The sequence below is a fragment of the Cottoperca gobio genome, chromosome 9, assembly GCF_900634415.1.
Source record: "Cottoperca gobio chromosome 9, fCotGob3.1, whole genome shotgun sequence".
In the NCBI taxonomy this organism is placed as follows: Eukaryota; Metazoa; Chordata; class Actinopteri; order Perciformes; family Bovichtidae; genus Cottoperca; species Cottoperca gobio.
Window position 1 is genome coordinate 1116638 of NC_041363.1, and position 27500 is coordinate 1144137.

At 41.4% G+C, this 27500-nt stretch overlaps 2 protein-coding genes across 2 annotated transcripts in view; one reads left to right on the top strand and one right to left on the bottom strand.

Moving 5' to 3' along the window:
- Positions 1-4053: 4053 nt before the first annotated feature.
- Positions 4054-7952, top strand: ogfod2 (2-oxoglutarate and iron-dependent oxygenase domain containing 2). The gene is made up of 7 exons (XM_029440645.1): positions 4054-4281; positions 4375-4431; positions 5074-5184; positions 5259-5358; positions 5577-5701; positions 6289-6546; positions 7051-7952. Exons 1-7 carry the CDS (start codon positions 4147-4149, stop codon positions 7315-7317), a joined length of 1053 nt encoding a protein of 350 aa, XP_029296505.1. The 5' UTR covers positions 4054-4146; the 3' UTR covers positions 7318-7952.
- Positions 7953-9601: 1649 nt separating this feature from the next.
- slc4a5a (solute carrier family 4 member 5a) overlaps positions 9602-27500 on the bottom strand; it is a 33033-nt gene continuing 15134 nt past the window's right edge. Inside the window, exons 12-25 of the mRNA XM_029439793.1 lie at positions 25179-25353; positions 23571-23704; positions 22500-22771; positions 21047-21081; positions 20594-20785; positions 17854-17967; positions 17420-17581; positions 16715-16893; positions 16458-16530; positions 15952-16020; positions 14798-14971; positions 13618-13857; positions 13417-13475; positions 9602-10445 (exon numbers count right to left, since the gene is read on the bottom strand). Of these exons, the coding sequence (XP_029295653.1) occupies positions 10280-10445; positions 13417-13475; positions 13618-13857; positions 14798-14971; positions 15952-16020; positions 16458-16530; positions 16715-16893; positions 17420-17581; positions 17854-17967; positions 20594-20785; positions 21047-21081; positions 22500-22771; positions 23571-23704; positions 25179-25353 (2044 nt within the window). The 3' untranslated portion in view covers positions 9602-10279. The remainder of the gene's footprint in view (positions 10446-13416; positions 13476-13617; positions 13858-14797; positions 14972-15951; positions 16021-16457; positions 16531-16714; positions 16894-17419; positions 17582-17853; positions 17968-20593; positions 20786-21046; positions 21082-22499; positions 22772-23570; positions 23705-25178; positions 25354-27500) is intronic.

Genomic DNA, 27500 nt, shown 5'->3' on the forward strand with positions numbered 1-27500 from the left:
CTATAAATAATGCTAATATATAATACTATAAATAATGCTAATAATATAATACTATAAATAATGCTAATAATATAATACTATAAATAATGCTAATATATAATAATACTATAAATAATGCTAATAATATAATACTATAAATAATGCTAATAATATAACACTATAAATAATGCTAACAATATTAGTGCAGCTTCATCTTTATCTCACACTGTGCAGAACAGCTTTAAACACAATCTATAAACATGCAAGCTGTGCAGCATTCAGAGCCTCTCAGTATTTAGTGCAGCCCACGCAGATTATATTAAAGGTTTTACATAAATAATTACATTAGTAGGATTATTAGAGACTTTGTGAAATGCTTCTACCTGTATATGCATTTGGAAATACATTTGGCAACAGAGAGAGCATCTGTCCTTTGCACTGGAAAAGCTTCTGGCCATTTACTGAAGTAATCAATGAGGACGGTGACGTTGGAGTTGCCTTCCTGCGTCTCTGGGAAAGGTCCTGGTGAAGAGAAGAACAGGCAGCAGGTCTCAGCGTGTGGAAGAAATAAAAACAGCACAAAAATATAATCTGATTAAATGAATTAAACCTAGAATGTCAATCCCGACGATGTCCCACGGTGCGTCCACTTTTATCGGCCGGACAGTCCGTGCCAGATTTTTATTCCTCTCTGTGTGCTGACACGTCTCACATACTTTGATCTGAAACCGCAAACAGTTTCCATAAAGGTTAAAAATGATTAGAATGTCCCAGGGATGCGAGCAGGACACAGAAAGACGCATGTACCCAGTCCACCACGTCCTTGACGATGCCCAGCCAGTAGAACTTGCTCTGGATCCGGTGCACCGTCTTCTTCTGGCCCAGGTGATGACCGATGTCATTGAAGTGGCAGTCAAGGAAAATCTGCCTCTTCCTCTCGGCCTCGATCACCACCTCCCTCTTCTCGTCTTTCTTGGGTCCCACGTAGTACAGCTTGGTCTCTTGGATGTGGACAGAGAGGGACATGCTGTGACACACGTTTAGTGTTTGGACAATAAAAAGGTTCCAGAACATCGCTGGTGAAGTATTGTGATGTACGGAACGTCACGCCATACTTCATTCAAAAAAACAAGTATTTAAGAGAATGCACAGTACAAGTGGCGAGTAGGGCTGCACCATCATGCACACAAACATTTTATTTATGATCAATATTGAGTTCCTGATTATTATTATTATTTAAATGACTTTCACATTTAAATAAACAAAGTTCTGCTTTTACTCCCATGTTGTGCTACATACACATACATAAGACTCATAAAGGTTATTCTTATCTTCTTTTCTTCTTCTACACATTTTAAACGTCAATATCGCAGTCTATTAATTGTGCAGCCCGACCAGCTGGATTACATCAGTTTAATAATAATAATATTCCAGATATTTGTATTAGATGTGAACAGTCTGAAGGAACAGTCTGAAGGCACACTGGCAGATGGACAGAACGTCACACCATACTTCTGTCAATATATCAAGGATTTAAGGAGAAAGTAGATTCTGAGGACTCTTCACTGGCTCCCCGTCTGCTGGTTTATTTCTGATCTTCTGCAACATTATGAACCACAGAGATCTGCTTTCTGTCAAAAGTAAACACGAAGAAGCAGCATTCAGTTTTATGCACCGTGTATCTGGAACAAACTGCCTTTTATTAAATGTCTTAAACTGCACAGTAACTTTTATTCTTTGTTTTTAAAGAATAGCCTTTCCTGGTGCTTAGTAATGCGTTTATTATGAAAATATTATTTTATCTGTATATACCTGTATCTGTATATTTCATTACTGTTGTTCTTTGTTATTTATCTTTATTATTTTTCTTTCCACTTTTGTGTTTTATTATGTATTAATTAAATTATTATTCTTGTATTTTATACCCGTTTTATTCTATTTTAGCTCGTTTTGGTTTTCTATTCTCTCGGCTCTTAATGTCTTCTAATAATGCGTTTCTTTAGCACTTTGTTTCTATGCTTTTAATGTTTTATGTAAAGCACTTTTAATTTCCTTATTGAAATGTGCTATATAAATAAACATGCCTTGCCATACTTCATTCAAAAAAGTAAGTATTTAAAGTCTTGCTTTTTAGACATCCAGATAAAAACATATCTTGGACCTGCTGAAAGAAGTTGAGTTCAAAACCTCAGTTTAAACACTACATTTACCAAACATCTCTTTTCTCCAGAAGATTTAGACTTTTATAAGTAGTTCATAATTCTCTTCCACTAGAACACATGGTAATTTAGCAAGCACCAACAACACTAGAGCCGGCTTTAGAAGTTGACATATACCTGATACATACAGTATAGCTTATAGTAAATCACTATGTTAGTGCGCCGAATTCTCTACACGTTTCTACAGATTCATACAATGTCTTACATTAAGTCCTACAAGGTATATACTTGCCAACAAGAAGAGCGATTCTAAATTTGCAGGTTTTTTGAATGGACGTCCGTGGTGCAGAAACGCAAACGTTACTATAAACAATGCATTCTCAATGCTTTCCCCCTTCTCCATTGGTAAATCAAGGTGTTAAAATAACCCTTACCATCAATGATAAATTTCTGGGCGTATCTTTTGAGATTCTTCTTTCGTAAAGGGTTCATCGTCTGAGGAAAGCAGCCTTTAGCCACAAAAGTGTAAATGTCACCGAGTTTATTGGAGCTGGATTCAACCACCTCCTCCTCAGCGACCTGCAACGACTCCACGCTTAACATTTCCGCTTCGTCTTTATAAAAGAGAGAGATGAACAGCGACTACACAGCGCAGCGGACACACACACGCTATAGACTGCTCATCGGCATAGTTAGCAGCAGTGCTAGCTCCTGCTAACGAAGACAAATAATCCAGATTCACATCAGGATGGAAATACAAAGCTCCTGCCTGTGTTCGTTCTCTTCTTCTACTCTTTTAATTCATGCGGTTTGCATTCAATTTGTTTTGTATTAGCGCCCCCTTAAGAAACAATGACTGGTACTTCCTGCCAGGAATTAATATTTTATATTAATCTTTATATATATATATTTATATATATTCAATATATATATATATATATAATATTTAATATTAGATTATAATTCAACAAAATTCACACTTTCGAGCCAAATTAGCCTAAAATACATACATGCCACAAAAACCAGTTGAGTCGTAGATCTCCAGAAATAGCATTATTCTGAGTAGTTTGTTTATTATTATTTTGTATTACCTAAGACCAGGGGAGTGTTAACGTGTGAGAATTTCACAGTGTTGAGCCCTATTAGCCAAAAATACATGTAGCTCACATATAAACAGAAACTAAAAAATTCTGCTTTTATGATGGCAAAATGTTATATACACAAAGCAACATTTAAAAAGAACCCACCCATGTTGTCTATATTGTAAATCCCTGAAATATGTTCGTTTAAAAGAACGGCTAATTGCTGTAGAAATTAATAGAGTTTGAATGTAATAACATGTAATTTAAATTGAAGCCATTTATATTAATGTATTATATTGTTTATTTTCATTATTTAAACTTGTATCCACTATAATGAATTAATTGTTGTTGTTTTTATTATTATGATTATTTATTTATGTATTACTCAAACTGCCTGGGGGAAAATATAAACTGATGCCCTTATTTGATATGAAGTGGAAAGGGAGAAACTTGGGTATAACTTCATGTGCTTAGTTTGTACCTTATATAAATGAACATTACACTATATAGTGTACACAACGTCTACCTTATACATTTCAATCTGCTGAAAAAAGTAGCAAGCGTGTATTTATAACATCTTTATAATAAAAGTGCGTTTCTTCCATCTAGTGGTCACTTTGTCCCTACTGCCACTCAGTAATAGTGCATGGGTAACAAAGGTAACACTTTAAATCTAATACAAATACATTCATTGCCACTAAATGTATTATTAGAAATAAAACTGTTTTTATTTATTATATAAATAAATGGTGTGTAACTCAATTTTGTATTTATGGAAATGACTTTATTTTGAATACTTCGAACCGGAAGTGCATTGTGTGTTCGTGGCCGCCAGCTAACAGCCGTGTAGCATGTCAGTTGGTGTCAACATTATTTCTAGGTTTGTGTTCGTGTTATATTAAAGTATTTCCTTTTACACGGTAACAATGACACACGAGGAAGACGTCAGCCGTCAGTTTTACACGTGCAGCTGTTTCACCACGGATAACATCTTCCTGGAGGACTACAAGCTGCATGTCCGCTTCGAGTGCGAGCAGCAGTTCAGACTGGACTATCAAACTGTGAGTGCGTGAACACGTGTGAACCTGCAGGTGTGTGAACTACTGAGTGTGTGTGAACTACTGAGTGTGTGTGATGTTGTTATCGCTCCTCAGGTGCTCAGGAGGCTCGGGTGCGTGACGGACACACAGCTTGAGGACGTGTTCAACAAGGTAAGAAAGTACGGTGCCTCACGAGGGTCATTTCTGGCTTTTAAATGTTTGCGTTTTTCGATCATTTTGGTAGACAAAGATAAAGTGAATTTTGGAAGTTTAATTTCAGCTCTAATAAGTTTATAACAACCTGTGTTGTCAAATTACAGAAACTCAGATTTTTTATTTTATTTTATAAAGAAAATCATGAAAACAACAAATACAAAACCAAACACAACGATGCATCCTGATAAACACAATCGCACAACGTATATCAGCAGGCATAGTAACTATTAAAGATATAATAAAACAAAATAACAGACTAATTAATAATTGACTTGAAAGAGAGTCACACTCAGACCCATTGAAACCCATGACAGTACGATCTACTTCTGTTGTATCAGCTTCACACAGAGACATGTTCTCACGTTAGCCCGAGAGGACAAATACGTTGTGTTTCCTGGTTTCCATCAGCGGCACCGTATTATGTGTTTGATTCAATGCATGAACATAAATGTTGTAATCATCGACATGCCTCAGAAGCTGAAAACATTCGGACATTTAGACAAAATAGTTTTCTGTTGCTCTCATCATGAGGTAGCGTATTTCTTCTTCTGCAGTTAGCCCCACATCGCTCCTCTGACACTTATCACGAGTCCTCAGATCTCACAGGAAGTGGACCGGCGAAGGCGTTTAGGTGCGACGTCTGCTGAGAGAGCTGCTGCTATAAAAGACACGTACCTGCCTCTTCATCCTCATGTCTACCACCTGCAGGTACTTTCTGCATCCTCATCATTAATAATGTGTCATTAACACCTCGCTGACACACACCTGCCCCCCCCCCTCAGGAGTCCTACCTCACACCGAAGTTCAAGCAGATTGTTGAGTTCTGTCGAGGCAGCGACATCAGGGAAGGAGGTCTCGGAGACTTGCTGAAGGAAGAAGCAGGTGAGCTGCTTTCATTCCCTACGAAGGAGTGATCGTCTTCATCAGTGCTGCTTTACCGTTTTATTATCAAAGGCAGCACGTTACACGTTAGGGTCTTAAAATGTCTTCAATCTTTCAAAGGTTTAAAAATGAGAAAACACGCGAAGAAGGATTTTATGTTAATGCTCCACGAGGTCACAACACATACTGATGCACTGACATGCCTCTCTGTGTTGAAGCTGCACGCGTGTTCCGCTTCCCTGTGTTTGAGAAGAGGTTCTGCGAGCAGCTGGTGGAGGAGCTGGAGCACTTTGAGCGGTCCCCCGCCCCCAAAGGACGACCCAACACCATGAACCACTACGGGGTAACAAACCCTTTAATCTCTGCTGAGTCGTTCACCTTTCATCTTGTGACATGATCTTTGTCCTGCGCTCATGAAACATGTAGAAGAGGTGAGGCGGCTGCGTGCAGGGACTGTGATGGATCTCTTTTCAAGTCAAAGAAACTTAAGGGTCATTTAAGACAATAATATTTTATATCACAAGTGTTCTGAAATGTGATGTTTAATATGTACATGAGGCGTTATGTAATGTAGCTGTGGAGAGTTTAAATCTACACACACAGTTACAAACACACACACTGTTACAAACACACACACAGTTACACACACACACTCTGATGTTCTCGTGTTCCCTTTAACAAATGATCCGACTCTCAGAACTGAGCGGTGAATGTAAAAAGGATGTTTTAGTAGCTTCTCGCCCCAAACATTCAGTGCATTGGATGGTTTTTAGCGAAGATTGAGGCCTTCAGCTGAAACTTTAAATTAGGAAAATATAAAAAGTTGAAGAACAAGCTTTGACATAAATATGTAAAGGGGTCAGAAGGTCAGAGAATTAAACATGAGGGTTACGCTCTTTTATTCATTTATTCTTCTCACTTCTCTCCCAGATCCTCCTGAATGAACTGGGCTTTGACGAGGGCTTCATCACGCCGCTCCGTCAGCGCTACCTGAACCCGCTCACCTCCCTGCTGTACCCGGACTGTGGGGGGGGCCATCTTGACAGCCACAAGGCCTTCGTGGTTAAATACGACATGAACGAAGACCTGGACCTGAGCTACCATTACGACAACGCAGAGGTCACGCTTAACGTTTCCCTCGGCAAGGACTTCACAGAGGGGAACCTTTATTTTGGTGATATGAGACAGGTGAACATTACTACTGTTATTACTGCGATTACAACACCTACACCCCCACCTCTACTCAGGGTTCCATCCTTAAAAAGTCTTAAAATGCATCAAATTCATTGAAATAAATACGGTTTTAATTGGTATTAAAATGTCTTAAATGTATCACATTTTCTAAGATAAAAAAATAGAAAAATATACAAAATACATTTGAACACATCATGATAACGTTATGATTTACCTTCGACAAAAGCTCATTTTAACTGTAGAGCTTGAACGCATCATAATGTAACTCAATTGAGCCTTTAGGTGTTAGCTCCCAGGCAGGACTGTGCTGCCCACCCGCTGCTAACAGCTAACGCTAACGTTAGCTAGCTCTCCTGTTGATTTCAACACTGAGTTTATCAGGTATCGCAGACTCCGTTAAACAAAGATTTTTAGTAATGAAGTTTCTCGAGGAATCGTTTCAGCATGAGACACAAACGTTAAAGCGTGTCTTGAGTTGGTGGCTGTTCTCCTCTGCAGGTGCCTTTAAGTGAGATGGAGTGCTCGGAGGTTGAGCACAGGGTGACCGAGGGCCTCCTCCACCGGGGCCAACACATGCACGGGGCCCTGCCCATCTCCTCCGGCCAGCGCTGGAACCTCATCATCTGGATGAGAGCGTCCCAGGAGCGCAACAAACTGTGTCCCATGTGCAACAGGAGGCCGACGCTGGAAGAAGGGGACGGCTTTGCTGACGGCTTCACCAAACACTCCGACGCACCGCTGAACACTTTGTGTGTGTTGACGTGACGCATCCTGCTGCCATCAGACGTTCATTAAGCCGATGTGTGCAGGATTTCAAATCTGCTGCTTTGGCGCCCCCTGGTGGTCGTATGAAGACTGGCAGACAGCGATGCAGCGACTACCTCCGATTAGAGGAGGCACGATCATCCAACAACCGAGAGCCGTTCCCGTTAGTTATTTACACAATGAACCAACTGCGGTCACTCAATCCACACTTTGGAAAGCCGCCACTTAAAATCGCTGGATTGTAAAAGAAGAAACTGGGAATTAATTCCGACACATTTTGACTGTATTCCAAATTGGAATGATAAATATTTATTGATTGTAATAATAATAATAATAATAATAATAATAATAATAGTTCTATACTTCTGTGTCCTACAGGTTCATTGTGACGTCCCACTTTGTGACGAGTATATTTATCGTCTCAAACATCAGTCCAATAATATCTCGTATTTATATTGTATGATTGTATTTTGTGCCAAATAATAAAACAAAGATGAACTCGCTGACAGCATCTTTTATTAGTGTGTAAACATCGGGATCATTTTATATAAAGTGGCACTACAGTGGTCCCAACATTCCTGCTGCTGCTTCGTGCTGTTCCATGGACCAACAGTCGGAGGCGGAAGAAGACTGACAGCGAACATCGTGTAAACAACGCAGAGTTGAATATTCAAAAGTTCTGTCTTCTGAGGAAAGAAATGTTTCTCAGACCTCAAGGATGCACAAAATGCTAAAGAATTACGTTCTCACACAACGAAACTGCGTTCGAGGGAAACTTATTGTGTCTTTGATGTACGACAAATACGTTTCTAATCAAAGTGTGGAACAAACTAAGAGCTGGAGAGCTCTTCGTGTTCCACCTGAAAATAAAAGTCTGTAACTTAAAAGACGTAACAAACTTTTGTTTTTAAAGCCAAACTATGTTTTACTAAACCTCACCAGGTGGTTCTATTGCGTTTCCATTTACGTAACTAATTATTCTCCAGAGTCTTTTCTCTTCATGTCATAGCTTTCCTCTTGGTTGCGCTGCTTCCAGCCATCATGTGTTGCCAGGGTCCACGAGATCTGCCCTGAGGCCTTCAGAAGCAACAGCGCCTGTCGCTTAAAGTGAACGGAGACAAAACTGTGGCGTTAACCAATCAGATTTCGAGTTGGCGACATCGGGTCCAGCCAGCAGGCGTACGATAACGTCAGCACGTGCACGTCTTTTGATTGGATACGCATTATTGAGAAGCAGAGCTATGCAGAGCTAGCAACCTTTGAACGAGCTCATTTAGATTTCTACAAGCTGTTTGTTTTCAACCCACAATGGCTGAAGGAGGAGAAGAGATCGATGTGGTCGCAGATATCATTACAACGCCATTTTCAATGCGAACTTTTTAAGAAAAGATAGACATCGTGAGAAAAGAACGGCCAACCCCGACGCTAGCGCCTATCACAGCCGGGAAAAGGGTTTGTCCGCCACTTTCAAATCACTAACTACGAGCGGTACCCCCGGCTCACAGCCTCCGAGAGGCGCTGCACAGTGTACTGCTGGGAATGCCTGCTATTTACAACGGATCGATTTGGTGTTTGGAGCCACACTGGGTTTGGAAACTTGAGTTGTCTAACCAAGGCAGCAACGAGACACCAAAGCACAGCTGAGCACTCATAAGCAACGGTGCTTTTGAAAACCTTTGGGACACCCGAGTGGATCTACAGCTCAACGAACAAGTGCGCAGGGAAACGGAGCTCCGCAACGAAAGGGTGAACAAAAATAGGGAAATGCGGATTTATTGATTAGAAATGCTTCGGAAATATTAACATGACTCTGTTGTACTTGACTATGTTAAGGTGATGCTACGCCCGGTTATACTGCGTTTCTGTCTAAATGTATAGTTTCTAGAGCCATGGCGTCATAATGATGGTATTAAGAGGGGGAATAACTCAGGTAGGACTGCAAGACATCACTGAAGGCTTAGGTGTGACATGCACGGCCTGCCACTGCATTATTTAATATATATAATACCTAACATCTCTTCACATTATCTACGTGAATACGTGCATTTGTCAGTTATTACACAAGATAATACATTTATTAGTTAATTATATCACAGTACTCGTAGTGTGTTTACAAGCAAACTCCGCAGCTCACCTTGATAAGGACGATGTCGAGCATCAGATCTTTCTCACACTTCGTCAGTGATCGTCTTTGATCGTCAACATCGCTAATATTAAAACGTTCAACACAAGACAAACCACGTGCTTTGGAATAATGGCATTTAATTACATAAATTATATCCGTCAATGTCTCGTTATGGTCATGTGCACAAAGTTACCGCTCACACGGAGTACTCATATAAACATGTACGCTACATCTTGCAAAGTAAAATTGATCCTTTTCAGCAACATCAGGACTTTTTGGTTGTTTCTTTTTGTTCCAGGTTAATGTTAATATGGAGCTGGGGGGGGGGGGGGGCTGCTTCTCCGGGTCGGAGGGACACTACAGCAAATTCAAACAAACACAAATATGCAAAGACTAACACGTGGAAGACTTCACACCCTCATAATAAATCGTTCTGTTACTGAAACTTGTTTCACAGCTGCCTCAAAGTCTGTACACACAGGCTGGTGTGAAACCATTGTGCAATAAGTTGTACGAGAGTAATTACATTACAATATATAGCTAATATGTATAAAGATAAATATTCTGAATATATATTCCTATACAGCACATAAACACATCAATATTTCCTCTGTTATTATGAACATTTACAGCATACAAGTAAACAATGTTGTATTTTATATCTTATTCATCTGTTAACTGAACTGCGCTTCAAAGCAGATGAAGCTGGAAGTTCAGCTGTCTGCAGGAGGGGGTACAGTCCGTCCACCTGTACTGTGGGTCAGCACCGGCTGCACTGAGGAGTCCGCACACACCCGCTTGTGCGTTGTTCTGTCAACAAGACGTCGAGTCTCAGCTTCATAGCGTGGTCTCGCTGCTCATGTCCCGAGGGCGGTGGGGGTCGATGTCCGAGTCGTAGTCCGACTCCATCTCGATCTTGACCTGAGGCACGGGGCAGGCCATCCCTCGGCCCATAGGCACGGCCGGAGACGACGGGCAGGAGATCTTCAGGTGGAGGGTGATGCTGAGGAAGGGCAAGCTCCAGTTACCATACACACCCACAGCCAAACACACCGAGGGACGGAGGGAGGAGGCCGGGGAGGGGGGAACAGCTCGGCCACGTGGCGTCAGGACCCAAACACTACAACAGCTCACGAGAAGACTGACGCGTGAAGCCGCTGCAGGTCGTCTGTGGCCGCGAGGCCTTCCGCCTCGTCTCCACACGGTTCGGTTTTGTGTCTTTCCGTAGATTTTGTTGTTTTTGGTTAAACGCAAAGAATGGATCGAATTTTGTGCTTTTTTTTAAGAAATGTTGTCAGAAGTGAAGTTTTACAAAACGCGTCTTTAAAACTACAAATCTGCCACATTATTTTTTTTGTTCCTTTTTTTAAGCTAGCTGAAGTAGCTCCACGCTTCACGCTCCACGCTTCACGCTTCACGCTCCACGCTTCACGCCACGCTTCACTCAATTTCTCAATCTTTACTATTATTTCACTTGGATGCAGCAGTTTAACGATCTCTCGTGCAAACTCTTCAAATAAGCGCCACCTTCATCATCGTCACCTTCATCATCGTCACAAGAGATGCGTAAACACAGAAGATAGATTCATATTTTTCTATCCGAAAATACATTTAAATGAGACATCGGAGACTAATTGTGCGCTTCACAAAATGATCAAATTATTCTACGTTACGGACCTCTTGGGAAAAATAATGGTACAAATACATCGTACATCGCACATCGTATCACTCAGACAACAAAAGGACCAATAATGTATTATCTCGAATGTAATAATTCATTAGCATTATTATTCGTTATCCCGTGCTAACAATACATTTGACCAGATAACAATCCTCAAATTAACTGTTTTAAACTAAATGTTTCTGTTGAATTACAATTACACAACGTGACAGTGAAGCACCTGACTTTAAATATCTGATCATTCACTAATTAAGTTAGCCGTGCATACGCTCCGTCGGGTTTTGCAAAAGCAGTGGAGATCACGGAGGTTCTGGTCGACTCGCACACGAACACTGAGCTTTGTGGAAACGAGGCGCAAAGCTTCAGGTGACTGAGGCTGGAGAAGTTTACAGTTTTACATCATGAACATGGGAATCAGTTCGTTGAGGCTCTTTGCAAACCTTCACCCGAAAAAAGACATTTTTAATATTCAAAGTCAGAGCAAAGATCAAGACACACTTTCTACCCTCGTCTGTGTTCAGTCGTCCATTTCTACCTTCTGCCATATGAACTTTATGTATTTCTAAACTATTGAAGAAAGTGAATAAAGGACCTTTATATCATCAGGAACGTAACGGACTAAAGGAGCAGCCAAACTTAATATCAGTATTCAGTAGTTCAAAGAAACTTTGTTTTGTTTTGACTTTGAATCTGACATCCTCTGAGCTCTTATTGTGAAAATCTGCTGTCAAACGTAAACGTTTTGCACGGTGTAAGTCAGTAGATGTTGTGACATTATTTGTTCCACAAATGACTGAATGCAAAATCTTTCTTGCAGTTTTATCTTTAAAAAAAAAAGAAGTTTGTATAAACTGATGTGTTTTTAAGGTTTGGGGCTATAAATACATTCTAAGCAGATTTAAAGGCATAAATTAAAATCACAGCAAAATCATTGACATGTTGAAAATCATCTCATTCATATTAAATCAATAATCAGTTACAGTCAATTCCAAACCATGCCTCTTTCAAAGCAATGCAGACATGACGGGCCACTTGGAAATTCTGCAAATCCCACAAAAAAGGAAAAAACATTTGTGATTAAATGTTTTGCTTATAGAGAAAAAGTTCCAGGAACTTCCTGATCAGCAGGTGACGAGTTCAGAGGTCAGAGTTCAGAGAGGTGATTCAGCACACGGAGGAAAAAGAAACAACCAAAACAATGGTGCTTGTTGCTTGTGGATGATTATATAATTGTAATATATAGTAATAGATCTTCTACATCAGGCGTAATATTCCACACATTCTTTTTAAATTCCATATCTAGAGAAACTTACAGGAAAGACTTCCAAAACTAACACATCAATGAAGAATTACAATATGCCGAGGTGTGTGCGTGTGTGTGTGTGTGTGTGTGTGTGTGTGTGTGTGTGTGTGTGTACGCAGTGCCGTGCACACACACACACAGGATTACATTATACAGTTAATAACATCACAATGATCTGCATTGCCTTAAAGTGCATGGAGAGGAGACTGAGCCAGAGCAGGACAAAGTTACGTGGAAATAATCTCAGCAATGGAAGCCCACACTAAAGTGAGCATGTGTACAAATGACCTTTACTCTGAAAATTTGGAAAATAAACGAAGAAATTAAAAAAGAAATAGGGGTAAAACGTTTTAACGTACTTATGAAGCATTATAAGTATGTTTATGATGTATTATAAGTGTGTTTATGAAGCATTATAAGTATGTTTAGTACGTTTATAGACATGAGCATCACAGAAAGTGCTACTAAAGAAGTAACAACCGTGCAATAAAACAATAAATGAATATGGAAGTAAACACAACACAGGAGGGCTGATGGTGTTTCATGGGGAAAGCACCATCATGTAATGCAACACCATGTCAAAATAAAAGCTTTTATGGATGATTATTTAACTTGAAGAGGCTTCTGATAAACCATTTAATTAAAATATCTACATTTGTGCATATTTTCAACGGGTCAGTGGAATCTACTCACGCAGGACGTTTGGATTTAGTTGCAGATTTTTAAAATATCCGTCACATAGATTTCTGGTGCCGGTACATTACAATGGAGCTGAATGTAATGTGGTGTGTGTGTGTGTGTGTGTGCGTGTGTGTGTGTGTGTATGTGTGTGTGTATGTGTGTGTGTGTTCACGTGAGTGTGTGTGTGTGTGGGTGTGTTAGAGAGGACTGTTTGTGGCAGCACGCTGGCAGTACGCTCCCCACTGAGACTGTGCAACATCAGGGTAGACGAGATCTTTGTAGGGGATGTGCAGTTTGAGGACACAGTACCTGCGATCCAAGTCAGACTCCGGGCTGGGTGTGTGGTTGGAGTAGGTGCGGAACTTCTCCTGCAAACACACACGCACGCACACGCATACGCACACGCACACACGCACACACGCACACACGCACACACCAGAAACCCAGATTAGAAAGCTGTGTCATGACCCATCCTTCCTGCGGGGGGCAGCAGAAGCTCGAGTTTCTCACCTCCTCCTCTTCCTCCTCCTCCTCCTCTTCCTCCTCCTCGCTGTCCTCCTGTTTGGGCTTCTTCTTCTCCTTCTCCTTACCCTTCTTCTTGTCGTCGTCTTTCCCCTTCTTCTTATCTTCCTCCTTCTTCTTCTTCTTCTTCTTCTTGTCATTCCCAGGCAGGAGGTCGTCTATCCAGGCCAGGTCGTGCTGGGAGAAGACCATGTCCAGCATCTTCCGGACGAGCAACAGACCCAGGATCTGAAGGCATCAGAGACGCTTAACATCCTCACATCCTGATAAGGGTTTCATGTGTATGTATCTGGATGGCATTTGTAAATAACATTAACATGAAACACATGTATACACAGTGAAATCAGAGGATCTTTACACCTGACATTAAAGCTCATGTTCATCATCTGAACACTTTGATCTGGACTCTTCAGTTTCTTTCTCTCAGTTTGTTTTATAACATGTCCGACCACCTGCGGAGCTTCTTCAAAGCATCCTGCACGCTCCGACTGAATCTGAATATTCATGCTACCAAACTTTATCCAATTATCTGCAGGATGCTTCAACGGTATCGTCCCCGAGGGGTTGATCATGCAGACAGGTAGAACGTGGAACACAGAGAGGCACGCGGACTCACATGGCTTAAAACATTGTCATATATATATATATATATATATATATATATAATTATATAATATATATAATTATATATACACACATACATATTAAAAAAAGTATATATATATATATAAATATATAATATATATATAAAAATATATATATATTTATTCATATATATGTTTTATATGTATATGTATATGTATATATACATATACATATATGTTTATATACAGATACATATACATACATCTGTGGAGTTCTTCAGCCTGTTAGAGCTGGTATTTGAAGTCTAACTCTCAAAGGATGAAGGCTGTAAAATATCTCCAGCCTCAGAAAGAACTCTCTATGAGACATCGGGACGTTTAACACCAATGATCTCACCGTCCACTTTAACTATGTTACAACCTGTTCCTGGAATCGAATCTAAATATTAGTATTAATAACAGAGAGGTGATGACTGACTCTACCACGGAGCTTCAGATGTTAAAACCTTGTGCAAAAAGCAAACCGACGATACAACAACACAGGGTTCATCATAAGCTGTTTGGTGCATTTCATAACCGCTCACCATAACGGGGAAGATGATGGCCAGGAAGGTGGATTTGAGGGTCCAGAGAATGGCCAGACATGCGATCTGGATCAGCGTGAAGAGGTGAACCTTCCTCAGAGGGACGTGACGGAGGAAGGACAAGTCGGGCTGGTGCTTGGACGGCATCATGTACAACTTGATCCTTTCCCAGAACTGTGGAGCACCAAGAGACAAGAGGACAGGTGAGAGACAAGAGGACAGGTGAGAGACAAGAGGACAGGTGAGAGACAAGAGGACAGGTGAGAGACAAGAGGACAGGTGAGAGACAAGAGGACAGGTGAGAAACAAGAGGACAGGTGAGAGACAAGAGGACAGGTGAGAGACAAGAGGACAGGTGAGAAACAAGAGGACAGGTGAGAGACAAGAGGACAGGTGAGAGACAAGAGGACAGGTGAGAAACAAGAGGACAGGTGAGAGACAAGAGGACAGGTGAGAAACAAGAGGACAGGTGAGAGACAAGAGGACAGGTGAGAGACAAGAGGACAGGTGAGAGACAAGAGGACAGGTGAGCGTCATGCAGACCTCTACACAGCAGAGTTACTGAGGAGCACCTGCTGCTCAGCACTAACTTACAGTTAAAGGTTATAAACTCGACATGCATCTGTTAAATTGTACCTTAAAGGTACCTTTCCTTTCCTATCACCAGTAAACTGTAAGTGACATATTTTATGGAGATTTCATATTATTTCCAATGCATAACAATAACAGTGCAGAACAACAGATAAACTGCACAAACACCCCAAATAGTGAACGCAGTAAGTGCAAAACAATATGTAAAACAAGCAATTTGGATGAATTTAGATTTATTTCCTGTGAATCAAATGTTTAATAGTGTCTGTATCTTTCAATGTTTATTTTTAACAATCATACAGGTATAGGGTTAATGTTTTCGCCTCCCTGTCGCTTGACAATCTTTCTTTAAGTCGTTTTCTAACGTTTCTAATGCTGGACGGAAGAATCTTTATCCTGCTTATATCTTAAATCATAATCTACCAATTTCATTTGGATTCCTAACAAAAGGGAACTAAATTAGCATCATTTCCCAGTCAGATGTTGGTCAAATATGTTCTGCCTGCCGGCTGTCAGACATGCGATGAGTCAATGTATTATGATAAACAACATTAACAGTGTACCTGGATTCCACTGAGGGACGCTACGCCCATGTAGAGGAAGACGCCGTACAGCACGGGCATCGGGATGAACTGCAGGGAACATGTGATTACAGTTAGAAGCTCTGGATGACCTCTACAGGTGTGTGCAGCCTCAACGTGCTCCATATTTAATAAGATCAAACCATCAACCAATGAATACATTGCATAACATAAACAGTGCTGGGGAAAGTTACTAAATAAATGTTTATTAAAATCAGTTACAGTTACTAAGAATTAAAAAATAATATATATATATATATATATATAATTTATATATATATATATATATATATATATAATTTATATATATATATATATATATATATATAAAATAATATAAAACAATTATATAATATGATAAAATTCAAATAAATGTTTTATTAATAAAGTATTTATTTGTTTAATATCGAACACTTTGTGGCTCCATAGTGATGCAACTCCACTACTGAGAAAACAAACAAACATCTGTGAACAGTAAAACATCAAACCTTCAGCACCGGAGCGAGGAAGATGGAGACTCCGGTGAGGGCGAACACCAAGATGCCCGTCATTCTTTGCTCTCTGTATAACACAACACACACACACACACACACACACACACACACACAGCACAACACACACACACACAACACACACACACACACACACAACACACACGAGACTACTCGAGTTTACAAAGCTTCTCTTGTAACAACAAAGGATCAAAGTCTCTCGTGCTGCGATGATGCCCGAGGCGTTTCATTACCTGACCCCTAGGAACTGCGGCTGCTCTCCGGGAGCACTCGACGCACTCTCCATCTTCAGAGAGTCGATGTGGGCGATGGAGATGACGGTGGCGGCGACGTACCAGGGCAGACCCATGAAGGAGCAGACGGCCATCAGGACGCCCACCCAGAACAGATCCAAGTGGTAGCCACAGCCTTTCTGCCAGCGACGGGTCAAAGGAAGCAGCGTGAACTCCACGTCATTCAACTAGTAGTTTCAACTCTGCAGAAACTCGCTGGGAGTTCATCTACATTCATATCTGCATCGTGACTCAAGTCGTTAAACTACTTTGTTTACATTTGTTTAACTTCTGAAAGTACAGTTTTATTTCTGGATGTTATCGTCTACTGGAGTTAAACCTTTAATTATAAGGAAGATAATAAGGAATGAGTTTGTATTTGAATTATTCTGGTGCTTCTTTGATTCTGTATGAAGATAAACCCATTTAGTGTGAAGCTGCTCGTTCTGTGTCGAAAGCTCCACAGATCCGTCACAGTCTAACGAGTGCAACAACATCATCATGGACTCTTTATCCCCCCCCTCCCAGCATGCCAAGTTCATTGAAGAGGCGTAAATAATTCTGTTTTCTGGCGAATATAGCAAACGCCTTGGGGAAATATTTTGGCAAGAACAACACAAACATATGAGAGGTGGCAACATTTAATGCATGACCCATAAACCTGACCTTGAGTTTGTTCTCCTTGCGGTTCACGATGACGGCGCTGATCTGCTGGTCCATGAAGATGAGGATGGTGACGAGGAGGGCGGGGACGAAGCTGGCCACATAAACCCACCACGGGTTCTTACCGAACGGCATCACCAGCCAGCCGCGACCCGGCCGAGTCGGCTAGTGGGAGACGAGGAACCTTTATTTCCACATCAACTGGTACATTTTACACACAAGTCAGTATCTCTAACGGGAACACACACTCGTTAGAAGAAGACGAGGATACGACGAGGGCTGCAGCTCGCGATTTATTATCCATTAGTCGATTTGTTTTTAGTTTCCCGTCCGCTCCGATCCAAACATTGGTTTTCAATCAAAGAAGTAAATGATAATTTGTCACAAACGTTGTCAGAGCAGCTGATTTATTGTCCTTTTGAAATGAGTTGTCGTACCTTAAATTCTGTGGGGACGATTAGTTTGGGAGTTTTGAGTCCCAGCAACATATCGAGCCCCACGAAGGTCATGATGGACATGAAGATGGAGAAGTCGCTGATCAGTTTCCTCAACTGGTGACAGAGAAACCAAAAATAAGAAATACAGTAAAATAAACATTTCTTTGCAGAACTAAATTGACTTGAGTTAAAGTATTGTCTGTGTGTCCCGAAAGACAAAGGATCAGTTTATTTTGTCTGTTTGACTTTCCACTTCCTGTCAGAGATCAGACACAGGACAGGTCTGCAGCGGCTGCGCAGGACCCGAAGGCATCACACCAACACATCTGTACAAGCAGCAGGTCGCTGCGCTGCCAAGCACAGTGACAAAAAGACACAAAACGTCCACAAAGACACAAAAAGACACAAAACATCCACAAAGACACAAAAAGACAAAAAGCGTCTACAAAGACACAAAACGTCCACAAAGACACTAAAAAACATAAAGACACAAAACGTCCACAAAGACACTAAAAGACACAAAACGTCCACAAAGACACAAAAAGACAAAAAGCGTCTACAAAGACACAAAACGTCCACAAAGACACTAAAAAACATAAAGACAATAAACGTCCACCAAGACACAAAAAAACAAAAAGTGTCTACAAAGACAATAAACGTCCACAAAGACACAAAAAAACATAAAGACACAAAACGTCCACAAAGACACTAAAAAACATAAAGACAATAAACATCCACAAAGACACAAAAAGACAAAAAGCGTCTACAAAGACAATAAACGTCCACAAAGACACAAAAAAACATAAAGACACAAAACGTCCACAAAGACACTAAAAGACACAAAACGTCCACAAAGACACAAAAAGACAAAAAGCGTCTACAAAGACACAAAACGTCCACAAAGACACTAAAAAACTTAAAGACACAAAACGTCCACAAAGACACTAAAAGACACAAAACGTCCACAATGACACTAAAAAACATAAAGACAGTAAACGTCCACAAAGACACTAAAAGACACAAAACGTCCACAAAGACACAAAACGTCCACAAAGACACTAAAAGACATAAAGACAATAAACGTCCACCAAGACACAAAAAAACATAAAGACACAAAACGTCCACAAAGACACTATACGTCCACAAAGACACAAAAAGACAAAAAGCGTCTACAAAGACACAAAACGTCCACAAAGACACTAAAAAACATAAAGACAATAAACGTCCACAAAGACACTAAAAGACACAAAACGTCCACAAAGACAAAAAAAACAGAAAAACACTAAACGTCCACAAAGACACAAAACGTCCACAAAGACACTAAAAGACACTAAACGTCCACAAAGACACTAAACGTCCACAAAGACACAAAAAGACACAAAGACACTAAAAGATACTAAACGTCCACAAAGACATTAAAAGACACTAAACTTCCACAAAGACACAAAAGACACTAAACGTCCACAAAGACACTAAAAGATACTAAACATCCACAAAGACACTAAACGTCCACAAACACACTAAACGTCCACAAACACACTAAAAGACACTAAATGTCCACAAAGACACTAAAAGATACTAAACGTCCACAAAGACACTAAACGTCCACAAAGACACTAAACGTCCACAAAGACACTAAACGTCCACAAAGACACTAAAAGACACAAAAAGACACTAAAAGACACTAAACGTCCACAAAGACACAAAAAGACACTAAACGTCCACAAAGACACTAAAAGACACTAAACGTCCACAAAGACACTAAAAGACACAAAAAGACACTAAAAGACACTAAACGTCCACAAAGACACAAAAAGACACTAAAAGACACTAAACGTCCACAAAGACACAAAAAGACACTAAACGTCCACAAAGACACTAAACGTCCACAAAGATACAAAAAAACACAAAGACACAAAAAGACACTAAAAGACACTAAACGTCCACAAAGACACAAAAAGACACTAAACGTCCACAAAGACACTAAACGTCCACAAAGACACAAAAAGACACTAAACGTCCACAAAGACACAAAAAGACACTAAACGTCCACAAAGACACTAAACGTCCACAAAGATACAAAAAAACACAAAGACACTAAACGTCCACAAAGACACTAAAAGACACTAAACGTCCACAAAGACACAAAAAAACACAAAGACACTAAACGTCCACAAAGACACAAAAAAACACAAAGGCACTAAACATCCACAAAGACACTAAAAGACACTAAACGTCCACAAAGACACTAAAAGACACTAAACGTCCACAAAGACACAAAAAAACACAAAGACACTAAACGTCCACAAAGACACAAAAAAACACAAAGGCACTAAACGTCCACAAAGACACTAAAAGACACTAAACGTCCACAAAGACACTAAAAGACACTAAACGTCCACAAAGACACTAAACGTCCACAAAGACACTTAACGTCCATAAAGACACTAAAAGTCCACAAAGACACTAAACGTCCACAAAGACACAAAGACACTAAACGTCCACAAAGACACAAAAAAACACAAAGATACTAAACGTCCACAAAACACTAAAAGACACTAAATGTCCACAACGAGACACACAACACACAACAGAAAGACGTCTCCTAACATTTGTTGTGGCGAGAAATACTGAATGTAAACATAACTCGTGCTTGTTTACACTCTTTAACTTCTTCTGCAAAGTATTTTGGAACGTTTAGTCCCTGTGAGGAGCGACACAGAGGGACAGATGTTGTCACCTTGGTGGGGAAGTAGCGGCTGGACTTGAACTTCTTGAGGCTGACCGTCATAGAATAGGTGCCGAAGAAGAGGATGAAGGACATGAGGGCCAGATCGGGGACGTACTTGCAGGACTTCCCCACCAGGGAGCCTCCGTACTTCAGACACTCCTTCTTGCTCAGCTGGCTCCAGTCCAGACCTGACATATCCAACTGGGGGGGTGGGGGGGCAGTGGTGGGGAGACAGTGAGAGGACAATGTAAACAGAGTGAAACTGTTGTAATCCAGAGTGAGACAGGATGATGGGATAGAAACAGAACAAAGGGGAGAAAAGACACAGTGGACACGTGGGCTCGCTGTGAACACAACGCCGTCATCACACCTCCTTCAACTCATTCTGGGAAAAGCTGATGTTTCTGCTGGAAACACAATGCACCCGGAAAATAATGAGAGTGAATGAAAACAAACACTTACCCCAGAGACACTAGAGCTGTTATCTGGCATTGGAACTAAACCATTGAAGATCATTGTAGCCACTGTTTACGAACGGGAGAGAGACAGGGAGGTAATGAGACACAAAACGAGGAGGGAAACGCAAAACAAAGTGAGAATCCAGCAGCTGGACGTCGCAGAGAGCACTCTGAGGCTCATGCACACACAACTAACAGATACTCACTTGCAAGAGACGGCAGCCAAAGGTTTGTGCATGGCGGAGACAGACAAGAGACAAATCAGTTACAGAAATCAATGCAAATTTAAAATAATAGTCAACGGATTAGTGAACACCTGGGGATCACCTGGGATCACCTGGGGATCACCTGGGATCACCTGGGGATCACCTGGGGAACACCTGGGGAACAGCTGGGGAACAGCTGGGGAACACCTGAGGAACACCTGGGGATCACCTGGGGATCACCTGGGATCACCTGGGGATCACCTGGGGAACACCTGGGGAACAGCTGGGGAACACCTGAGGAACACCTGGGGATCACCTGGGGAACGCCTGGGGAACACCTGGGGAACACCTGGGGAACACCTGGGGAACACCTGGGGATCACCTGGGGAACACCTGGGGATCACCTGGGGAACACCTGGGGAACACCTGGGGATCACCTGGGGATCGAAACGATGAAGGAATTCAATTTAAATGATTTCCATTAAGCCGTGCAACCCCACGAAGAACAGACACAAGTTACAGGGAGTTGATGTGTTCCTTTTCTATTTAAAAGGGATTACTTTGTTTAAATGTATTTTACTAAATCATGTTTTATTTTGTGCGTAATGTAAACACATTTTGGGTTGTTTTGATAAAATATTTTAGATTATTATTCTGCACTTCAAACCAGTTGGTTTATTCGTTTTAAGGCTTTTATCTGTTTTTGCAAATGAACTCTTTAATTGGTTGTTACAGATGAACTGAACACACAGCATATTGTCTCATTAGAGGCTGAAGAGATAAAAGTTCTTTAGGATAAAACAGCTGTTTAATGCAGCTTGAAAATAAACATACAGGGTTCCCTCGTAACAGTGAATGTTCAGAACTTTGCAAAACCTTTCTATAATATTTAATATTTAGAGCACATGTTGCATCTGGTCTGTGACGTCCCGGCAGATTATTGCCCCCCAGCCTACAGACTGTTAGTATTACAAGGAACATATTTGTTGCTTAAAGTTTGACATTTTGGGGGATTTTTATGAACATATTTGAAACAATAGCCAAAACATTGTTTACTCAAAACTTTCCCAAGACATTCTGTGAATTACAAACCATTTCCAGGCCTGGAAAACTCCTAATTCATAACCTTTCCAGGAATTCCCTGACCTGAAAACAGCGCTCACTCAGAAGACTCTGGTGGTTTGAGTCGACTCCATAAAGAGCTACTTTTGGATAACCCCCCTGCATCTCCCTGAGACGGGCTGAACTCACCCGGGTCCGGGGCGAGACATTCGCACTTGTAGGTGGTGACGTAGTCGGGCTTAAAGTCGGTGTTGATGGGGTAATATTTGAAGGAGCCCACCATCTTCTTAATGGCGTCGGAGATGAAGATGAAGGAGATGAGGCTGGAGAAGCCCTCCTCCGTGAAGCGCGTCATGTATTTGATGATGTAACTGGCGTCTGTGGCGACCAGGATGAAGCACTGCAGGCAGGAGTGCATCCCGATCCACAGACGCAGCTCCATGTAGTCGATGTTGTTGCTCCTTTGGAGAGAAGATGAAGGTGAATGCATTGATGAGAGGAACCAACCCATGCAACACATATCCAATGCTGCACTTTGGCACATTTAATATCTGTATTTATAACGTGATTCTGACAAGTTTGACCTTTGACTCCAAATGCTGATTCACAGCAACACACACCAGCAGTCAATGCATTTTAAATTCAAGCCTTAAGGGAGTAAAATATAGAAAGAAGTCACGTGGATAGAGTGCTGCAGGAATGAGTCCGCATTGTTGGACTTGGAGGTTATTTAAAAGCGTTTTTTGGTTAGATGGCTGAAATATCAGGAAAGATCCGACTCGTGAATTTTGAAGCTTTTTGTCGAGCGAACCAGTGCGACGCTAACTTCAGCGTCGGCTACAAAAACACGTCATCCCTGCAGTACTCAGACTTTAACAGCCTCTACATACGTAACATAAAGTCAAATATCTTCACTTTCTGGAGCTGAACACAAGTCCTGCACAGAGTCATGGAGAGGAGTCGCATCCTGCACAGTAATTATTCATTTCATACACTGCGTAACTTTATTTTATTTTTGCTTGTTTTTCATTTTCTATTCTCTTTGATGACGTTTTTAAATTGTATTAAATGTCCTTTTACAACGTGCTCTCACTTCCCCTCGATGCTTCTAATGTTTTGTGTGAAGCCTTGTTGTTGAGCTGTATAAATAAACTCGCCTCCAGCAGGAGATCGTGTTTGTCTCTATAACGGATCGAGTGATCCTGTAGCTGCGTCTACACGTCGTCTCCTGCACGATCATTCGGCTCTGAAGAAACTCACTTGCTGAATTCAAACAGGAGCTTTTCAAAGATGAGGATGGGACCAGTGGAGCTGAGGATGATGAGGGGCTGCCCGCTGAAGAGACAGAAGACGGAGCCAGCCAGAGCTGTGCCCAGGAAGCTCTCCATCACCCCCTGTTGGAAGAGGGGGGGGGGGGGGCAGTAAATCCTCAGTCTCTACATACATCTGTGATACTGGACATGGATTATTGTAACACGAGTAAACCTCCCTGGTGTTCTTGTTCACCCAACGATGTTGTGACAACAGAAACACAACTGTGTGATCCGTCTTCAGAACATAATGATGTTCATGAAAACAGTAAAGTGTGAACAAGATCATAAAGGTTTTATATTTGAATAAATGATATCATCCGATTACAATGATGTAAACACACAAAGCTGAGACAAAACATTTATTTATGCTAAACTTGAACACGTTTTCTCAATAACAACAAGTTCAAGTTAAACAAATAAAAATGTTGTTGCATAAAGAAAACGGATCGGCTGATAAAAGTAAAATAATAATCAGTTATACATTTCAAAAACTGCCACAGGGAAACAATGTAAACCATATCTTGGTATTGATGTGTGAATAGAAACGGAGACATGATGTAAAGCCACAGTAAATAAACTCACACAGATAATTATGAAATTATGTATTATCACGTATTCTTATGAAACACTTTCACTATGACGTTAAAGTAACGATGAAGTCGTTTCCAGATGACCGACGTGCTGAAGTCGATGTTCAGCACAAACACAATTAAAAACAGGAAAACTGTGTCCGTTAGTAAAGACTGTAAATAAATCTCTTCTAATATGATCAACTTTAATTACACTGGAGCTTCCTGCACTGACACCAGCAGAGGCTTTGGCACCGGACACATACATGCATCGTGGACACACTCATGCGTCGCGTCGCGGACACACTCATGCGTCGCGGACACACTCATGCGTCGCGGACACACTCATGCGTCGCGGACACACTCATGCGTCGCGTCGCGGACACACTCATGCGTCGCGTCGCGGACACACTCATGCGTCGCGTCGCGGACACACTCATGCGTCGCGGACACACTCATGCGTCGCGTCGCGGACACACTCATGCGTTGCGGACACACTCATGCGTCGCGTTGCGGACACACTCATGCGTCGCGTTGCGGACACACTCATGCGTAGCGGACACACTCATGCGTCGCGTCGCGGACACACTCATGCGTCGCGTCGCGGACACACTCATGCGTCGCGTCGCGGACACACTCATGCGTCGCGGACACACTCATGCGTCGCGGACACACTCATGCGTCGCGTCGCGGACACACTCATGCGTCGCGTCGCGGACACACTCATGCGTCGCGGACACACTCATGCGTCGCGGACACACTCATGCGTCGCGGACACACTCATGCGTCATAGTCATTAGAGGGCAAAATAAATAAATAGTATTTTAACTTTGACCTCACTGTCGCTGTAGGTCCTTGTTTTCTGAATAATAATAATTATTTTTTATATATTTGCTTCTTTTTTTTATGAAAGTTAAATGAGAAAAGTTACACATAAAACTGCAACTTGGTGTTTTTACACTTTGTTTTTGTGAGGATTATTTTACCTGGTAGTTGTCGGTAGCATCTCCCAGCAGCCCGCCGAAGGTGATGGCGTTGGTGATGCAGCCCAGGTAGATGAAGAGCACCGCGGAGATGGACTGGATGTGGAAACCCTCGTAGATATCACTCGGCAGCCACGGCAACTTCCGCTTAATGTCCAGGTACAGACCTCCACAGAAGCTGTTGTACACGGTCACACACAGGGGTTAGGACGCTTTAAAACAAATATGTATGTGTATATATATATATACAGTATATCTCAAAAGTGAGTACACCCTTTAGATTTTTGCAAATATTCTGTTATATCCTTTCAGGGGATAACATTATCCTACTGAAACTTTGATATAACTTAAAGTAGTCAGTGTGCTGCTTGAATAACAGTATAGATTTATTGTCCTTTGAAAATTACTCAGTACACAGCTGTTAATGTCTAAACAGCTGGCAACAAAAGTGAGTACACCCCATAGTGAACATGTCCTAATTGTGCCCAATGATGTTGTTTTCCCGCCCTGGTGTCATGTGACTCGTTAGTGTTACAAGGATTCAGGTGTAAATGATAAGCAGGGCTGTTAAATTTGGTGTTTTGGGCACAATTCTCTCTGAATGCTGGACAACATGGCACCTCATGGCAAGGAACTCTCTGAGCGGCTGAAAAAAAGGATTATTGCGCTTCACAAAGATGGCCTTGGCTATAAGAAGATTGCCAACACCATGAAAATGAGTTGCAGCACAGTGGCTAAGATCATACAGCGGTTTTCCAGGACAGGTTCCACTCGGAACAGGCCTCGCCAGGGTCGACCAAAGAAGTTGAGTCCACGTGCTCAGCGTCATATCCAGAGGTTGGTTTCCAAAAATAGACGTGCGAGTGCTTCCAGCATTGCTGCAGAGGTTGCAGAAGTGGGATGTCAGCCTGTCAGTGCCCAGACCATACGCCGCACACTGCATCAAATCGGTTTGTATGGCCGTCGCCCCAGACAGAAGCCCCTTCTGAAACCGATGCATAAGAAAGCCCGCAAACAGTTTGCTGAAGACAATGAATCCAAGAACATGAGTTACTGGAACCATGTCCTGTGGTCTGATGAGACCAAAATAAACCTGTTTGGGTCAGATGGTGTCCGGCGTGTGTGGCGGCACCCTGGTGAGGAGTACCAAGACAAATGTGTTTTGCCTACAGTCAAGCATGGTGGTGGCAGCATCATGGTCTGGGGCTGCATGAGTGCTGCCGGCACTGGGGAGCTGCATTTCATTGAGGGACACATGAATTCCAATATATACTGTGACATCCTGCAGCAGAGCATGATCCCCTCTCTTCGGAAACTGGGCCGTAGGGCAGTTTTCCAACATGATAATGACCCTAAACACACCTCCAAAATGACAACGGCCTTGCTGAAGAAGCTGAAGGTTAAGGTGATGGACTGGCCAAGTATGTCTCCAGACCTAAACCCAATTGAGCACATGTGGGGCATCCTCAAGAGGAAGGTGGAGGAGTGCAAGGTGTCCAAAATCCGTGCGCTCCGTGATGTCGTCGTGGAGGAGTGGAAGAAGATTCCAGAAGCAACCTGTGCAGCTCTGGTGAATTCCATGCCCAGGAGGGTTAAAGCAGTGCTAGATAACAATGGTGGTCACACAAAATATTGACACTTTGGGCACAATTTAGACATGTTCACTATGGGGTGTACTCACTTTTCTTGCCAGCTGTTTAGACATTAACAGCTGTGTACTGAGTAATTTTCAAAGGACAATAAATCTATACTGTTATTCAAGCAGCACACTGACTACTTTAAGTTATATCAAAGTTTCAGTAGGATAATGTTATCCCCTGAAAGGATATAACAGAATATTTGCAAAAATCTAAAGGGTGTACTCACTTTTGAGATATACTGTACATACATACATACACACACACACACACATATATATATATATATATATATATATATATATATATATATATATATATATATATATATATATATATATATATATATTATATTACATTTCCTTCTGTACAAAACAAGCGGTGGAACATGTTGGTTCATTTGTTTTAGGCACAGCTGAAACTGTGTACTGGTCCAACACTTTGTAAAGTGTTCATTAAAGGAGCCTCTGCATCTTTGGGGAGTTGAATTTGTTCCCAAATCATTTTCCCAGATTGCGATATTTGGATGAATTCATATTAAAATGTATTTTCCTTATGCCAAAGTAGAACTGGGCGTTTGATCAAACTCTAGTTTCAATTACGATTTTGGATTCCAACAAAACACACACACACACACACACACACACACACACACACACACACACACACACACACACACACACACACA